At 23.6% G+C, this 14,225-nt stretch overlaps 1 protein-coding gene across 5 annotated transcripts in view; it reads left to right on the top strand.

Annotated features, from left to right (window-relative positions):
* Positions 1-7,292, top strand: part of LOC112683319 (maestro heat-like repeat-containing protein family member 1) — a 29,522-nt gene extending 22,230 nt beyond the window's left edge. For all 5 annotated transcript variants that reach the window (XM_025554555.1, XM_025554417.1, XM_025554490.1 and 2 more), the window contains 17 exons: positions 774-1,046; positions 1,140-1,333; positions 1,454-1,599; positions 1,675-1,856; positions 2,271-2,498; positions 2,552-2,723; positions 3,025-3,160; positions 3,922-4,075; positions 4,457-4,644; positions 4,729-4,866; positions 5,455-5,569; positions 5,636-5,779; positions 5,869-6,057; positions 6,133-6,288; positions 6,641-6,775; positions 6,838-6,940; positions 7,107-7,292. In XM_025554555.1, the coding sequence (XP_025410340.1) occupies positions 774-1,046; positions 1,140-1,333; positions 1,454-1,599; positions 1,675-1,856; positions 2,271-2,498; positions 2,552-2,723; positions 3,025-3,160; positions 3,922-4,075; positions 4,457-4,644; positions 4,729-4,866; positions 5,455-5,569; positions 5,636-5,779; positions 5,869-6,057; positions 6,133-6,288; positions 6,641-6,775; positions 6,838-6,940; positions 7,107-7,255 (2,802 nt within the window). In that variant the 3' untranslated portion in view covers positions 7,256-7,292. The remainder of the gene's footprint in view (positions 1-773; positions 1,047-1,139; positions 1,334-1,453; positions 1,600-1,674; positions 1,857-2,270; positions 2,499-2,551; positions 2,724-3,024; positions 3,161-3,921; positions 4,076-4,456; positions 4,645-4,728; positions 4,867-5,454; positions 5,570-5,635; positions 5,780-5,868; positions 6,058-6,132; positions 6,289-6,640; positions 6,776-6,837; positions 6,941-7,106) is intronic.
* The last annotated feature ends 6,933 nt before the right edge of the window (positions 7,293-14,225 follow it).

Genomic DNA, 14,225 nt, shown 5'->3' with positions numbered 1-14,225 from the left:
TAGAGGAAACACTTGTGTCTTCAACCATATTATTTTTAATTGACTCTCCTCCCTAGTAGACAACTCTACTCTTGTTTGTAAAAAATAAAAAGCTGATATTTATATTTTTTAAAATGATTAATATTTTTTAACGAATTATAAAATAGTACTTTGTTTGATTAGAGATTTTTTAGATTTATATAATGGTAACTAAAAAACATATTGTTTTTTAGTATAGTAACTAAGGTTAAATAATTATTTCAAATATTAATCAAAATCTAATCTTTATTGTTTAACCATTTTTTTTTTATCAATGATGAACTATTCTTAATGGAGTCAAGTATTTCTTCTAATTTTTCACCTTGTAAAAGATCTTCTCATCTGTAATAATATGCCCTAATATAAATATTAAGTGAATATTTGGCATTATACCAAAATAATAACTAAGAAAATTCTTGAATAAAAATTACAATATTACTATGACAATAAAATAATATTGAATTATATATTGAATATTCATTTTGTATCACTGATCAATGACATGAACCATAGAAAGCTTAGCAGTGGATATTTCGTGGTCCAATCCACCCCTACCTATAATTATAACTATTACTTTTTAGATTAAATTAAAAAATTATAATATAAGTACACGCAAATTATGTTATATTTACATAGTAAATTTTGTTAACAATTAATATTCAAATTTTGTACGAATTTTGTTTTATTTAACTTATATTACATATACTATTATCAATTTGTGCAAGTTTTCAAATCATAATCCCAATTTGTAATAGGAATTTTCCGGAGCTATTGGTGTTATAAGTCAAGTCCATACTGGACTAGTGGTGAACAAATTGTTAGAATTTATTGGAACTGAATTGACCAAACAGCCAAATAAATTTTTAGTCCTTATAAGAGACAAAGGTAATGAAATGGCTAGGGATAAAATTCGGTCTTCAATTGCCATCATTATACCTGATATAGTGAAGAATGGAAAACTTCGAAGTGTAATTGATAGCATCTATGATATTGTAATATTGATAACCCAGCAAATAAGTCTAACAAAGGTACATTATTTATCTCAATCAATATTGAAAACTGTAATAATAATAATAATTGGATATTTTTTTTTTTTTTAATTAACTTTTTATCATTTATAGAACATTGAGACTAAAAAGTCCTTAGTTCAATGTCTTGAAGTTATAGCAAATGTTATAAGTAATGTTGAAAATAGTGATACGATACCAAATTTATCAATCATCCGAGACACAGTCATCAAGAATCTTGTAGATCAAATTTTAAATTCCAGTTCACTATCTGATTACATATACTATCAAGTCTTAGCATCTTACATGTAAGTTGTTTTAATTTATGTGATTTGATTAAAATATTAAATAAAATCAATAGTTTGTGATATCTAAATTGTTGATAACTGTAACTTTGTTTTTTTTTTTTTTCTAAAATTTTCTAATAGAAAACCTGTACCTGATATTGAACCTATCGATTTGAGTACAAGATCGTTCATTATAACAAAGTGTGTTGACAAAATATTTATCCTTTCTTCCTCAGAAATTGTGGATAATAATGGAACTGACATCATGTTAACATTGGAATATCTTTGTGAGTATTTATATTGTAAAACATTAATTTCGTGATAGATACAACTATAAAATAATCATGAAATGTATTGTTCAGGTAAAGTTCTTGATCAGTTGCTGGTAATTAGAAGTGGATCATTTGAAGTAGTTGATGAAATTGTCATAATACTGAATCCATACATAATATCACGAAAAAATTATCAAAGATTTATTGCCATTTATTTACTACAAAATATTATGAACTGCTATTATAGTCATAGCAATTTTCAAATAACTAAGGTAATGAATAATATTTAAGATTTGTATTATTTTATATCTAAAGTGTGATTTATTGACTGAAGCATTTTATTGAAAAAATGGCACATGGATATGACTTAAACACAATACAAACAAGGAAAATACCTAGTTTTTCTTTTAACAATTTATTTGTTAAAATAAATGATATATATGATTGTCATAGTAAATCCTTAGTAAAATCATAGTATCAACCAATTTTGCTTTTATTAAAATGCACTATGACATCAATGCATTATAATTGATTGTACTTTTCACTCAACGAGTCTAACATCTGGCGTGACATTTCAGTCAATATTTTATCATGAGTCCAACAATAAGATGTATCCATGTAAATCACTTTAATATATCATATTAATATATTAATATATTAATATTTGAAAAACATGTTTGTTTTAGCTGCCAACATGTTTAAATTCATCTGCACCATTGTTTGCTCAAATGTGTGTGCGTATAGCAGAACCTGATGAAAAAACAAGACTGAACGTTTTTAAATGTCTGGATATTTTACTAAAAATAACTGCCATTTATAAAGGAGCTTTTACTGAAAGTTATATAAACCAATCTGATTATATTGATAAAATAATGTTTGACAATAATGCAGAATCATGTAGAAAACTTTTAGAGGTACTATTATAAATAATTGATGAAAGTATTTTTAAAATTAAAACTTATTCCAGGCTATGCAAAAAATATTAGCACCATCGGATCTGCCACTTTTTTGTAAATGTTTAATTGATGGTTTACATGACCACGAAGAGTTATGTCAGTTAAAAACTAGTGAAATATTAAACATTTTATTCCCAATTGTTGCCCAACAATTTCATCAAAAAGCTTATAATGAAATTTTAAGTATGTTATTCTATTATATTGTAAAATTTAGATTACACAAAAAATTAATATTTTAGTTTAATATTACCATATTATACTCATTTTTTATCTCAATTTTATATTTTTTTATTGTTATTTATATAAATATAACAAAGTATAAGTTTAAATTCTATAAATATTATATTTGTATTATTCTGTATGACCTGTAAATTATAACAAATAATATGTGTGTTATTCAAAAATATAACTCACCATTTACTGTGTCTTGTATAGTTTTATAATTATATTTGGTTATTAAAATCATATAAATTTTTTTTAATAGGTTACCTATTTAAAGAGCTTGAAAACACCAATGAAATTATTAAGGCGAATAACATAAAAGCGTTGATTACTTTTGGAAAATTTAACAAATCGGATTTTATTGAATTACTTATTAATCAAAGCTTGCCATTTAGTTTGTAAGTTTTATATATTTCAGATTATGAGATTTTATTACAATTGATTTAAGTAATAATACAAGATGAGACTGTTCTGTTGTAGGTTTATTATTACCTATAGTACAAAAAGTATATATTCAAATTTATTTTGATAATAGATTCAATCAATTTTATTTTTTTAATTATTAGTATAAAAATAATAGATATTAAAATACTATAATTTTCAATTTTTTTTTATATTTATGTATAAAATTAGTTAATTTATTAAGATTATTTAAGAGTTTCCTAGTATCATAATATTAAATGCGTAGTATGCATGAAAAATTTTTGATATAAACAATAATATTTAATTTAAATAAAAATTAAAATATAATCTTTATTTGATTAAAAGAAATTTAACTTAGACAAATTGAGTTTTTGATTATTATGTTAAGTTTATTAATTGAATCGGTCATTTCGAAAAGGCCATATCTCCATAAAATGAAAACTGTCAGAAAACATAAAAAACTATTTTTAGAGATCAAAATTAAATTTAAATAAAAATTGAAAATGGGTTGAATTATTTAATTCCCTTATAAAAAACGCATTATGATGTGGTGGTCTCGCAGGAAATATGCATTATTATTATTTAAACACATCTATCATATAAAAATAGTTTTGAAAATGTATGGAGAAATTGCCTTTTCGAAATGACTGATTCAATTATTAATCATCAATAATTATTAAACACTATTAATTTAATTAATTGATCGTATAATTATAAATATAAATTTTTTTTTTAGGACTGTGTGTGCTATTTGGCAATCTTTAGGGAAAGAGGAAATGTGTTCTCAGATTGTGGACACGCTTTTAGAGTTTATAACATTAACACCTTTGTATGATACTAGTACAAAACAGTTCCTAAATAAACCAGTTGCTTCACTGATCCCTATTGCAGTAAGTATAAATACAAATATTTGATCTATGTATAAGTATAATCATTTCTAACTTTCTAATTTAAAGTAATTATTGTATGAAATATCAACGGTCTGTTATTTTGTTTATTGTTTTAAGTGTTGCTTATATTCTATTTTAAACAACTAAATTTTACTTTTTATTCATATTATTTATTTATAATTTATAAAACATACATTGGATTTTATATATCAAAACAAATAATGTTATTTAATATCTTGATCTTCTAAAAAAAATTTTATAACGGTTGTTAATATCCATAATATTATAAATGTATAAGATATATTACTCAAAATATGATTAACTATTAAGTATTGCATTATAGTTTTAAAGAATATTTTATAATTTTATTTTGTGTTTTAGGCACTTAGTGGTCTGAATGAAATTTTAAAACAACTTTCATATGATTCTACAATAAAGTCATTTCCTGATCTTTTTAATATTATATTTTTGACCTTTGCTGCATTGATTGATGTTGGTTCTCCTATACGAGGAACTAATAAAAATTTATTTATATCTTATAAAGAAGTTTATGACATAAATCCTGCCAAGTAATATTTATTGTTATATTTAATCTATTTGCTTAAATTTTTCAATATTTACATAAATATTTATTTATTTTAAATACATTTTAGAATTGCTCACGAAACATTATATCATTTATTTAAAGCCATTAAATTAGAAGAATGTTCTAATCATATAATGGATTCAATCAACTGCTTGGATACTACAGTCGATATTATCATGCATAAATTAGGACCATGCATTATTAAGTAAGATATTTATTTATAAAATAAATGTATTTCTTATTTAATCATTATATACTTAATTATTATATTATAAATATAAATTAGTAAAATTAATATTTAAAAATATTTAATAATGACTTAACTTATATATTTTTTAATGTTTATTATTTAAATGATTACAATATTTAATTTAAAATTTACTTATAATTATTTTAAAACTATTTATGGTATTTAAATTTTATAAATAGTTATTTAAGTGACTTTTATCGTAGAATCAATTAATAAAATTAATTTGTATTCTAGGCTCTCATTATCTCATTATAATTTATTGATAAAATTTGAAGTATTTAATTCTTGTTTTTGGTGAAATATATTCATAATACTGTTAGAATAATGTTTAAAAGTTACTTAAATGCGTGGTTTTTATTATCGATAAAATTGTTAATGCAATTATTATTTGATAGAGTTAATTTATATTACGTTAAGTATCTATAAATTTATCTATAGATTTTTTATTATAATAAAAAAATAATTTTTATTCTGCAACTGTATATAAATTAAAATTGATAATTTTTAAATTTAACTTAGTAACTATAGTTTAATTTTTTTCAGAGGATTGGTTGAAACATATTCTGATTTGATCTCAAAAATATTAAATAATTTTGACCAAAACTTAAATAGTACATTAGAATGTCAACGGATTGCTATTGTAATTCTTTGTTTATGTGTAAGTATTTGTATCTATAGTTTGCAGACATTTTATTATAATACTTATATATGAATATTTATCTAGTGTACTGAAACTATAACGACTGATGCAAAATATACTACTAATTTAATAAACATTTTTTTAAAATGTTTGAATGATACATCGTATACTATAAAAAAGTATTGTTTAAAAGGTCTCACAGTTATTTGTCAACATCAACAGATTTGGGTAAGGACAGATTCTTAAATATATATATTTTGAATAATTTTTTTTAATATATATGTTTTCTCTTTAAATATATAAATATTTTATTTAAGTCTGATAATCAGTCTCAATACATACTTGATGCACTAATGCAAAGTCTCGATGAACATCAAACACAACAGAGTGATGTAACATTAGAAGCCATACGCGGTCTTATATCATTAACACCTCATTTATCATTAGATCAGTTTGAAAAACATTATACTACTTTAACATTTCGTATTAAACAATTTTTTGAGAATGTAAGTAATAAATGTACTATAAAATATTATGAAATGAACTTTTGTTCAACATTTTAAAAAATCAATGAATTTTAGGAAAATAACGAAATGCGCAATACTTCCATAAGACTTTATGGTGAATTATGTTCTAAAACAATAGATTTTGCTATTGAAGTAGATATGTCATTAATTCATAATAATATGGTCACACTTCTTATGCATTTATGTGAAAATGATATAAATATTGTTAAGGTTGGTATTAAAGCGCATTATTATTATGTTCAAATGTTTACTTAATATAGTTACTTTATAATATGATTTGAAATATTTTACATTTTATAATACAATTTTTATTACAAAATTAAGTTAAATTTGACTTTATAATTTATCATTACATAAAATAAATTAACAATAACTTTTTGAATTTATTAAAATTAACTTATATTTTTATAGCAAAATTATAATTAATTTATTATACAAATATACATTCTGGTTAATAAGTTATTTATAAAAGTTTTTATTATTTATCGATTGTTGTTTATCAAAATCTTAAGTAAGCATTTTGAAAATAATATTTAACATCTTTCTTTGATTTTAATTGCAGTCCTGCAAGTATGCATTGAAAAAAGTTAGCATCTTGTTAAATTCTGAAAGAATGATAGTTATGACTCAAAATCATTTAATTGAAGAAGGAAGATTGAAGTATACTGAATTTACTCAACAAATGTGTAAAATTATGGTTTGTATATAGTATGAAAAAAATTTAAAATGTATTATTTAACTTAAATCAAATGTTTATAGACTGAAGAATTTTTATCTCATATTTCTACTTATACAATGATTGGAATATCATATACGAAAAGTATTTTTCCTGAACTAAGAGCCAGTGCTGCATTATTTATTGGTAAAAAAATCTTATTCAATTCATAATCAAGTTGATGACTTTGATATATTTTATTATTATGTATAGTGAATATGTTAATTGTTATAACTTACACAGTTATTATTTTTGTTTATTTTTGTTCTAATAATATACAGTATATATATATATATATATATTTTTTTTTTAGGTTCTCTATATAAGGCAAATCCAACTCAGTGTTCTTTTGATTTGATTTCAAATAAAATGTTGACTTTAACAATTGATCCAAACCCTAAAGTTCGTGCTAATGCTGTTTATTGCCTTGGAATAATTTATGATTTAAAAATGGTATCATAACTTATTTTAGTTATGTTTTTCTTGTTTTTTTTGTATACTTGAGTTTTATAAATTCTATAATTTTATTTTAATTATTTATAATAGTTTGTGTTAAGAGTTATAAATTATAGCCTAAATAATAATGTTTAAATATTTTGAGTTTATCATGAGTTTTAATATTGAATTAAGAGCTATTATTTTTTTTTTTTTTTTAGAATTTGTTTTATTTACGGTTGTGTTTTTTTTTTTTTTTAATTGTTTATCATCCTATAAAGTATATTATATCAATGATATAAAATGTAAAATTATATTATATAAATGTTTTTGTTGTGATTATATTTTGTTTAAAATAGATTTTATGAATACTAATAATGTGATATATGCAACAGGTTAACACCATTTATATTATTCTATTACTATAATTTGAATACTATTGTACAAATTATTAAATAATCATTAGGAACAACACATCATTGTTGGATTATTTAATTTTTACATTGTGACTAATATTTAATGATAAGAATTATTCAAATCACTAAGACAAAGAAATATTTATTCTAAAGTTTAATTCATATAAAATATATATATATATATATATATATATATATATATGATCACATATAATAACAGAACTATCTGTTAAGACTAATTCATCATTACCCCGTAATGATTTTGAGTACATTTGTTTAACACTTCTTAACGTCCAAGGGAAACTTTTTTTGAAACCTGTCTTTTTTAAAAAAAAAATCTAAAAGTGGTGCTTTTGCTCTAATAATTTATAGTTTCATTGTGTGATAATATCAAAACAATTGATTCGTATTGTAGTATCTGTGCCAGTGTTTCGTTTCTTTTGTTGAATAATGATTTTGTAAATTTTTACACTATTTATCTCGGCTGTTGTTATTGTATTCATTTTTTTAGTTAAATAATAATATTATAGTTGTTAAATTATATCACCTTATTACTATAAATGATAATGATTTTTTTTTTATAAACTTATTCTGTATGATTTTAGTATGTGTGTCAGAGTGAAATCTTGTGATTAATTTTTCGCCATATTTTTGTTCTACTTTAAATGTCTACTCGTGTTTTCGATTCATAAATCAACAAGTATATTAGTTTCAATTTGTCCGACATCTAGAAAGAATTATTAATAATATTGATTAATTAATTGAAACTACTTAATTCTGTAGTACCTGCCTATTGTTAGCCACCGTCACCTATACTATTATTATCTACAAAAAACTTTATGTAAATTAAATTGTTCTTATTTGAATGTTTATAACTTGTTATAAACTAGTTACACATAGAATCATTTGTTTTTATAAATAATGTTGATTAATTGATAACAAAATTATAAAATAGCGTATGAATTAATAACTAAAAACACCACTGTAAATATATTATATACCTTCTTGGTAATTTGAATTAGAAAGTCATAGTATTTAATTACTGTAGTTATTTGAAATGTTAGTCTTTTTTGTTGTTGTTATTAAAATATTATTTTGCAAATTTATCAACTCAAACCATTTTATAATATGTTTTAAGCCATAATATTTTTCTTTGTACAACTGCATTTGATGTAGGTATTACTTAAACATCCTAAACATATTTAAATGTAAATGTGTATACTGTTATATGTATAATGTCCTGAAGGAACGATAAAATGTTATTTGATTCGTTTTCTTACACAAATGTATGCAACATTTTTTTATTTTACCAATTATACAATTCTATATCTACAAATTATTAATTAATTATAAATTATACCTAAGGCGATAAAATATGTTTACAAGGTTTTTTATTTTATGATCAGTATAAAGAATATGTTTTTCTAAGCTCACATTGTTTAGAAATAATTAATGTGTTAAAAATACAATACAACCGTAATTGGAGTCACCAACCCATTGTAACTGTTAAGTCATATTTAATATAAAATTGATTTTAGTTCCAAAGTATACTGTACACCATGTAGGGAAGCACATTTCCAAATAATAATAATCAGAAAATAATTACACTTATTACAAATTTAATCAAATTTGATTCTAATATTATTCCCTATATTTGTTAAGAACAAATCTACACTCCATTCTCCCCAAGTAAAAATGTTTTTAGTTGGGTTTGCATTATATGTCCGTTATGTGATCATTTATAAGTTGATTGCTCAATTTTACTCAATGTTAATTTCACTTTATCAGTTTTCACTTAGTGTATCACATTTTTCAATCATTTCCAAATTGATGGATTTTTACAAGCCAAAACGAGTTAAAAAGTTAAAGTTAAATTCATTTTAACTTTAACTGAACTTATTTTAATTGATATAAACTTAATAAATAACTAGTTACTTTTAATTAAATTCAAGTTAAATTATTTTTAAACAATTAAATTATAAATATAATAAAATTATTATTGATGATGCATTAACATATAATATAATAGAAAATCAGAAATGTAATTAAATTTAACCAGAATTCCTCAAGAAAAATAACTTAAAAATCTATTATTCCATCCCTCACACACGTTGTTGGTTCTACTACTATTCAGTAAGGTACTTTGGTGCAAATTTCACATTGGTGGCGGGGATTGAGGAGGAAGTCGACGAAAACTTAAATCATAATCAGTTCCTATTCTACGCAAAGGATCACTTACATAATCTGAATCAAAATAATTAACTTGGTCCTTTGCGTCTGGAGGAATAATAGCTTTAAGGTAATCCATTGCTTCTTTGATGTGACTTAATGAGAGAAAAGATAAGCTACAAGCACAAAAGTAGCTGAAATATTCATCTGTACGATATTTAATCTCTAAACCTAGTTTTTGTATACGCCTATGGTATAAATGGTAAAAAAAACCCATTAATATTATATTTCGAAATATAAATGTACCTTAACTGTAATAGGTCAATGTAAAGGTTAGAGGTCAAATAATGTCAATGTAATATTTACGTTTATTACATTCGTTCAAAATTATTGTGAATATTTGTTCATACGTCGACTGTGTTTTCTTTGTAATAATGAATAAATTGCAGTTAAATACTCACAATTGTATTTTATACGAATAATATACAGCCAGGGTCGGCCCAAGCAAAAACAGAACACTAGGCAAAATTAAATAACAAATACAATCAATAACTAAATTATTAATACGTGTTAGTCAGTATTGATGAGAAACGCGTTGCTGGATTACATTCCTTTTATAGAAACGAAGCTTGGAACACGTTCTTTTTCAAATATTGAAACATAGAACTGGAAAAAGTTCTTATTTTTGAGGTTGAATGAAAATGTTTGTTCTTCAAATTATGAAAAAAAATACTTTTTTTTAATATTATTTAGTGTTAATAATTTTGTTTGTATCACTCCGTCAGCCGATAATAAATAGCCATGAACCTAGGACGTATCGTAGATATATTAAATCTTTTAAATTAAAAATTAAATCTTTTACCTTAATGAATTTGATATTAACATACAAGGTTTACATATTAACATTCCGCAAATAAAACACATAGAGAAATACGGCCTTCTCATTGGTATAAAATATTTAGCGACCCATTCAAATTATGTAATACTATTATATTGTTGATTACTAAAATTATTATTTTTTAAATTAAAAGCAATTTATGTAATAAATATTTCCAATCTATACAATTTGCAATTGGATACAAGTTATGTGAGTATATAATTATATGTAATCGCATGTGTATTATGTAATTAAACATATGTTCATATTTTAATATTATTATATTGAATTAATACAATAATTAATATTATTAGTAATAATACTTTAATCAGCAGGGCTAGAATTAAATACAAAATATTAATAAATACCTATTTATTACAAAATATACTATAAAACATTCATTTTTAGCATTCTCGTAATTGAAATATGCAATAATATTCATTTTATTCAATATATGTAATAATATGCATTTTATCCAAAATATGCAAAAACATGCAATATAAAAACAATACCATTTATCTCATCATGAGGTGATTCGTGGACATTACTGACAAAATGGATAATCAGAAGTGGCAAAAAAAACATGTTGTTGCATACAAATCCTAGCCCTGATTATTACTAATTGGCATACGTATTCTAACATTTATTATATTATATATAAATAAATTTTTTTTCAATTAAATGCCAAAATATTATAAAAAAATTACACAATAGTTACTAACATGCATTGAATGTATTTTCCATTTGAAACTGATGAACATTCCACTTAGTGGCTGTAAGATTTGAAAATTCTTCCATCCACTTACCAATAGTGGATAAATCTACTCGATTTGAACGTACCTTGGTCACTTCATCATTTGTTTCAATAATTTAATTGTTAAATGAGGAAGGAAGATTACTAGAGTTTAATATAAGATTAGTTTTCACAAAAGTTTAATCAAAAATAATCAAAAATATTGAACAACTCATAAGCATTTACGGAAAATGAACTTAAAATAAATACTATTACTTAGAAAACAAAACCTTTCTAATCATATTTAAAAGGTTTATGTAACTAAAAATAGAAATCATTTTTTGATAGAATTGTTCTATTAATATCTATATAAGTACCTATATAGGAATAATTTGAATAAACAAAGAAATAAACAAATAAAAATAAACTAAATTAATAATGGTAATTAATAAATGCAATATCACAATAGTAAAATTTTATTGAATTTTTTAGTTTACCTATCTTCATTAATCAACCTATCATTATTATCAAGGGTGCCCATAGGAAAATTCTCAAGTGGGGGACAACATTTTAATTATCAATCTATTCATAAATAGGAATGACCCACGATGTAGGAAGAGGTTTACAATTTTACATTATACTATTACATTATATGAATATATATATATATATCAAACTGGAAGACTATAAAATAATAATTATTTAATCAATTTACCATAAAAGTAATTTATTGAAATTTTTATTTAATTAATAATATAAATTGGACACTTAAAACATTAGGTAATTATATTTATTAAAATATTAATTTACAAATATTATATAAATATTATGGTTGTGTACACACACGCATATATATACTGTATTTCTGGAAATACACAATATTTTAAGAATTGATAATTATCCATAGAATAGAAACGAAAAAACGTATTGTTATTTGTAGCTGATAACCTGATTTTCCAAACTAAATAAATAGATTTTTCATAAACAAATTATAGATTTTCATATATTAAATTAAATTTTTAAGTTCTATTTAAATAAATATATTCTGATCATAGTAAACAATTTTCCAAGATTTTTGACATTTTCCAGCGGGGGGGACATGTCCCTCCCTTGCCCCCCCTATGGGCGCCCTTGATTATTATAATACATGTTAGAACATGAAGGTATATGCGGAATATTATGTATGTGATTTAAACGATGATACCACAGAGTGGACATATTTGGGCAGCGAGCCAATAACAGAAAATATTATCTTCAACAGTGATGTAGCAAGGGTATGGCAAACTGTGCCTACGTCAGGGGCGCAAAATTGTGCAAAAGTCGTATTTTTATTCTACAATTAAATCGAAATTTTTCCATTATACTTTTTAAAATACGTAGATGTATATTTGTACACACTATGTGTGAATTTAATGATGAAATTATGAAAATAGGGCATTTAAATAAAAAATTTCATATGAAGAAATTATCGATGAATTTGCTATTCGTAAACCGAGAAAAGCAAATTTCAAAGTTTAAAATTAACACTGCAATAATAACTTATAAGTATAAATTGTATACATAAATATATTAGTAAAATTAAAGGTTAAAAAAAATATCATGACATCAAATTTTAATTGATTAGAAAGGTAACATATTCTAAGTATGCCAGGAGCGCTAGCGAGTCTACTTACGCCACTGATCTTCAATATTGAATCTGGATTTAATTAACCACTCATCAAAAAATGTATTAAACATGAAAATTAGTCGATTATTTCTGGTTAAAAAATTGTCTACAAAAAAACACCATTGAAAATAGTTAAAATCGCATAAAAAAAATGTAAAAGAATGGAAACGCGTTCTTTTTTAAAAAAGAACGGGAACGCTTTCATTTTTTGCTTCTGAAACAAGGAACGTGAACGAGTTCCGTTTTTAGAACAATAACGAGGAACAGGAAGGAATTCCTTTTGAAAATTAACTTTCCCAACACTAGCGTTAGCTTGATAGGTGTAAGAAACTATCGAACATTTCAAAAACTAGGTATATTTTACACCACATCTATCTACAGGCAAAAATCTGAAAACCGTTAATATTTGTTCGGAACCCTGGACATGCAAGTGTAAAAGTCGTACGTGGCCGGATTTTAATAAATTAGAGCTTGAACAACATATCGGACATTCCAACATACAATAACATAAATAAAATATTTAATACTCACACAGTTGAATGTAGGTAAACGTATCGGAAAATTCAAATTTTCATAAAGTTATACAATAATTTCATAACTACTACACGAACTTATTTGCACAAAAATCACAGTTACGAAACAATGTGAACTAAACAACTGAAGATCCACGAATAAATTTTTCTTTGAATTGTCAAAGCATCACGTACGTTCTTAAAGGGACTAAAGGGACGTAATAACAATATTGAACGTAATATATATGTAATAGAAGTCATTCTTGCTGATTATAAGTCATAAACAATCCAAGCACAAAATAAAATACAGGGAATGCTCGCAAATCAGTATAGACGGTGTTGCCATTCGCTACAAAATATCATTCAAAGAAAGAGGATTCCACGAATTCGTCACAGAATAAGTAATGAAAAATTCCGTGCTCTTTTCAATCGGTCCGAATTTACAGTTGCGTTAAAAACATGAAGTGGTTCAAATATTTACAAAATATATTTTATTATTCACTGTGAAATTTTGCCGACCTCTAAAAAGTGCCACCACTACGCTACGCCACTGGGAATATCAGAATATACGAGTACAATAACGTCAATAATAGTGTACGGTTTGATAAAGTCGATAAGGATAAA

Source organism: Sipha flava, unplaced genomic scaffold (assembly GCF_003268045.1).
Source record: "Sipha flava isolate LNK unplaced genomic scaffold, YSA_version1 0_pilon_pilon, whole genome shotgun sequence".
Classification (NCBI taxonomy): domain Eukaryota; kingdom Metazoa; phylum Arthropoda; class Insecta; order Hemiptera; family Aphididae; genus Sipha; species Sipha flava.
Note: the sequence above shows the minus strand (reverse complement) of the source record. Positions and strands in the feature narration are given on the sequence as shown.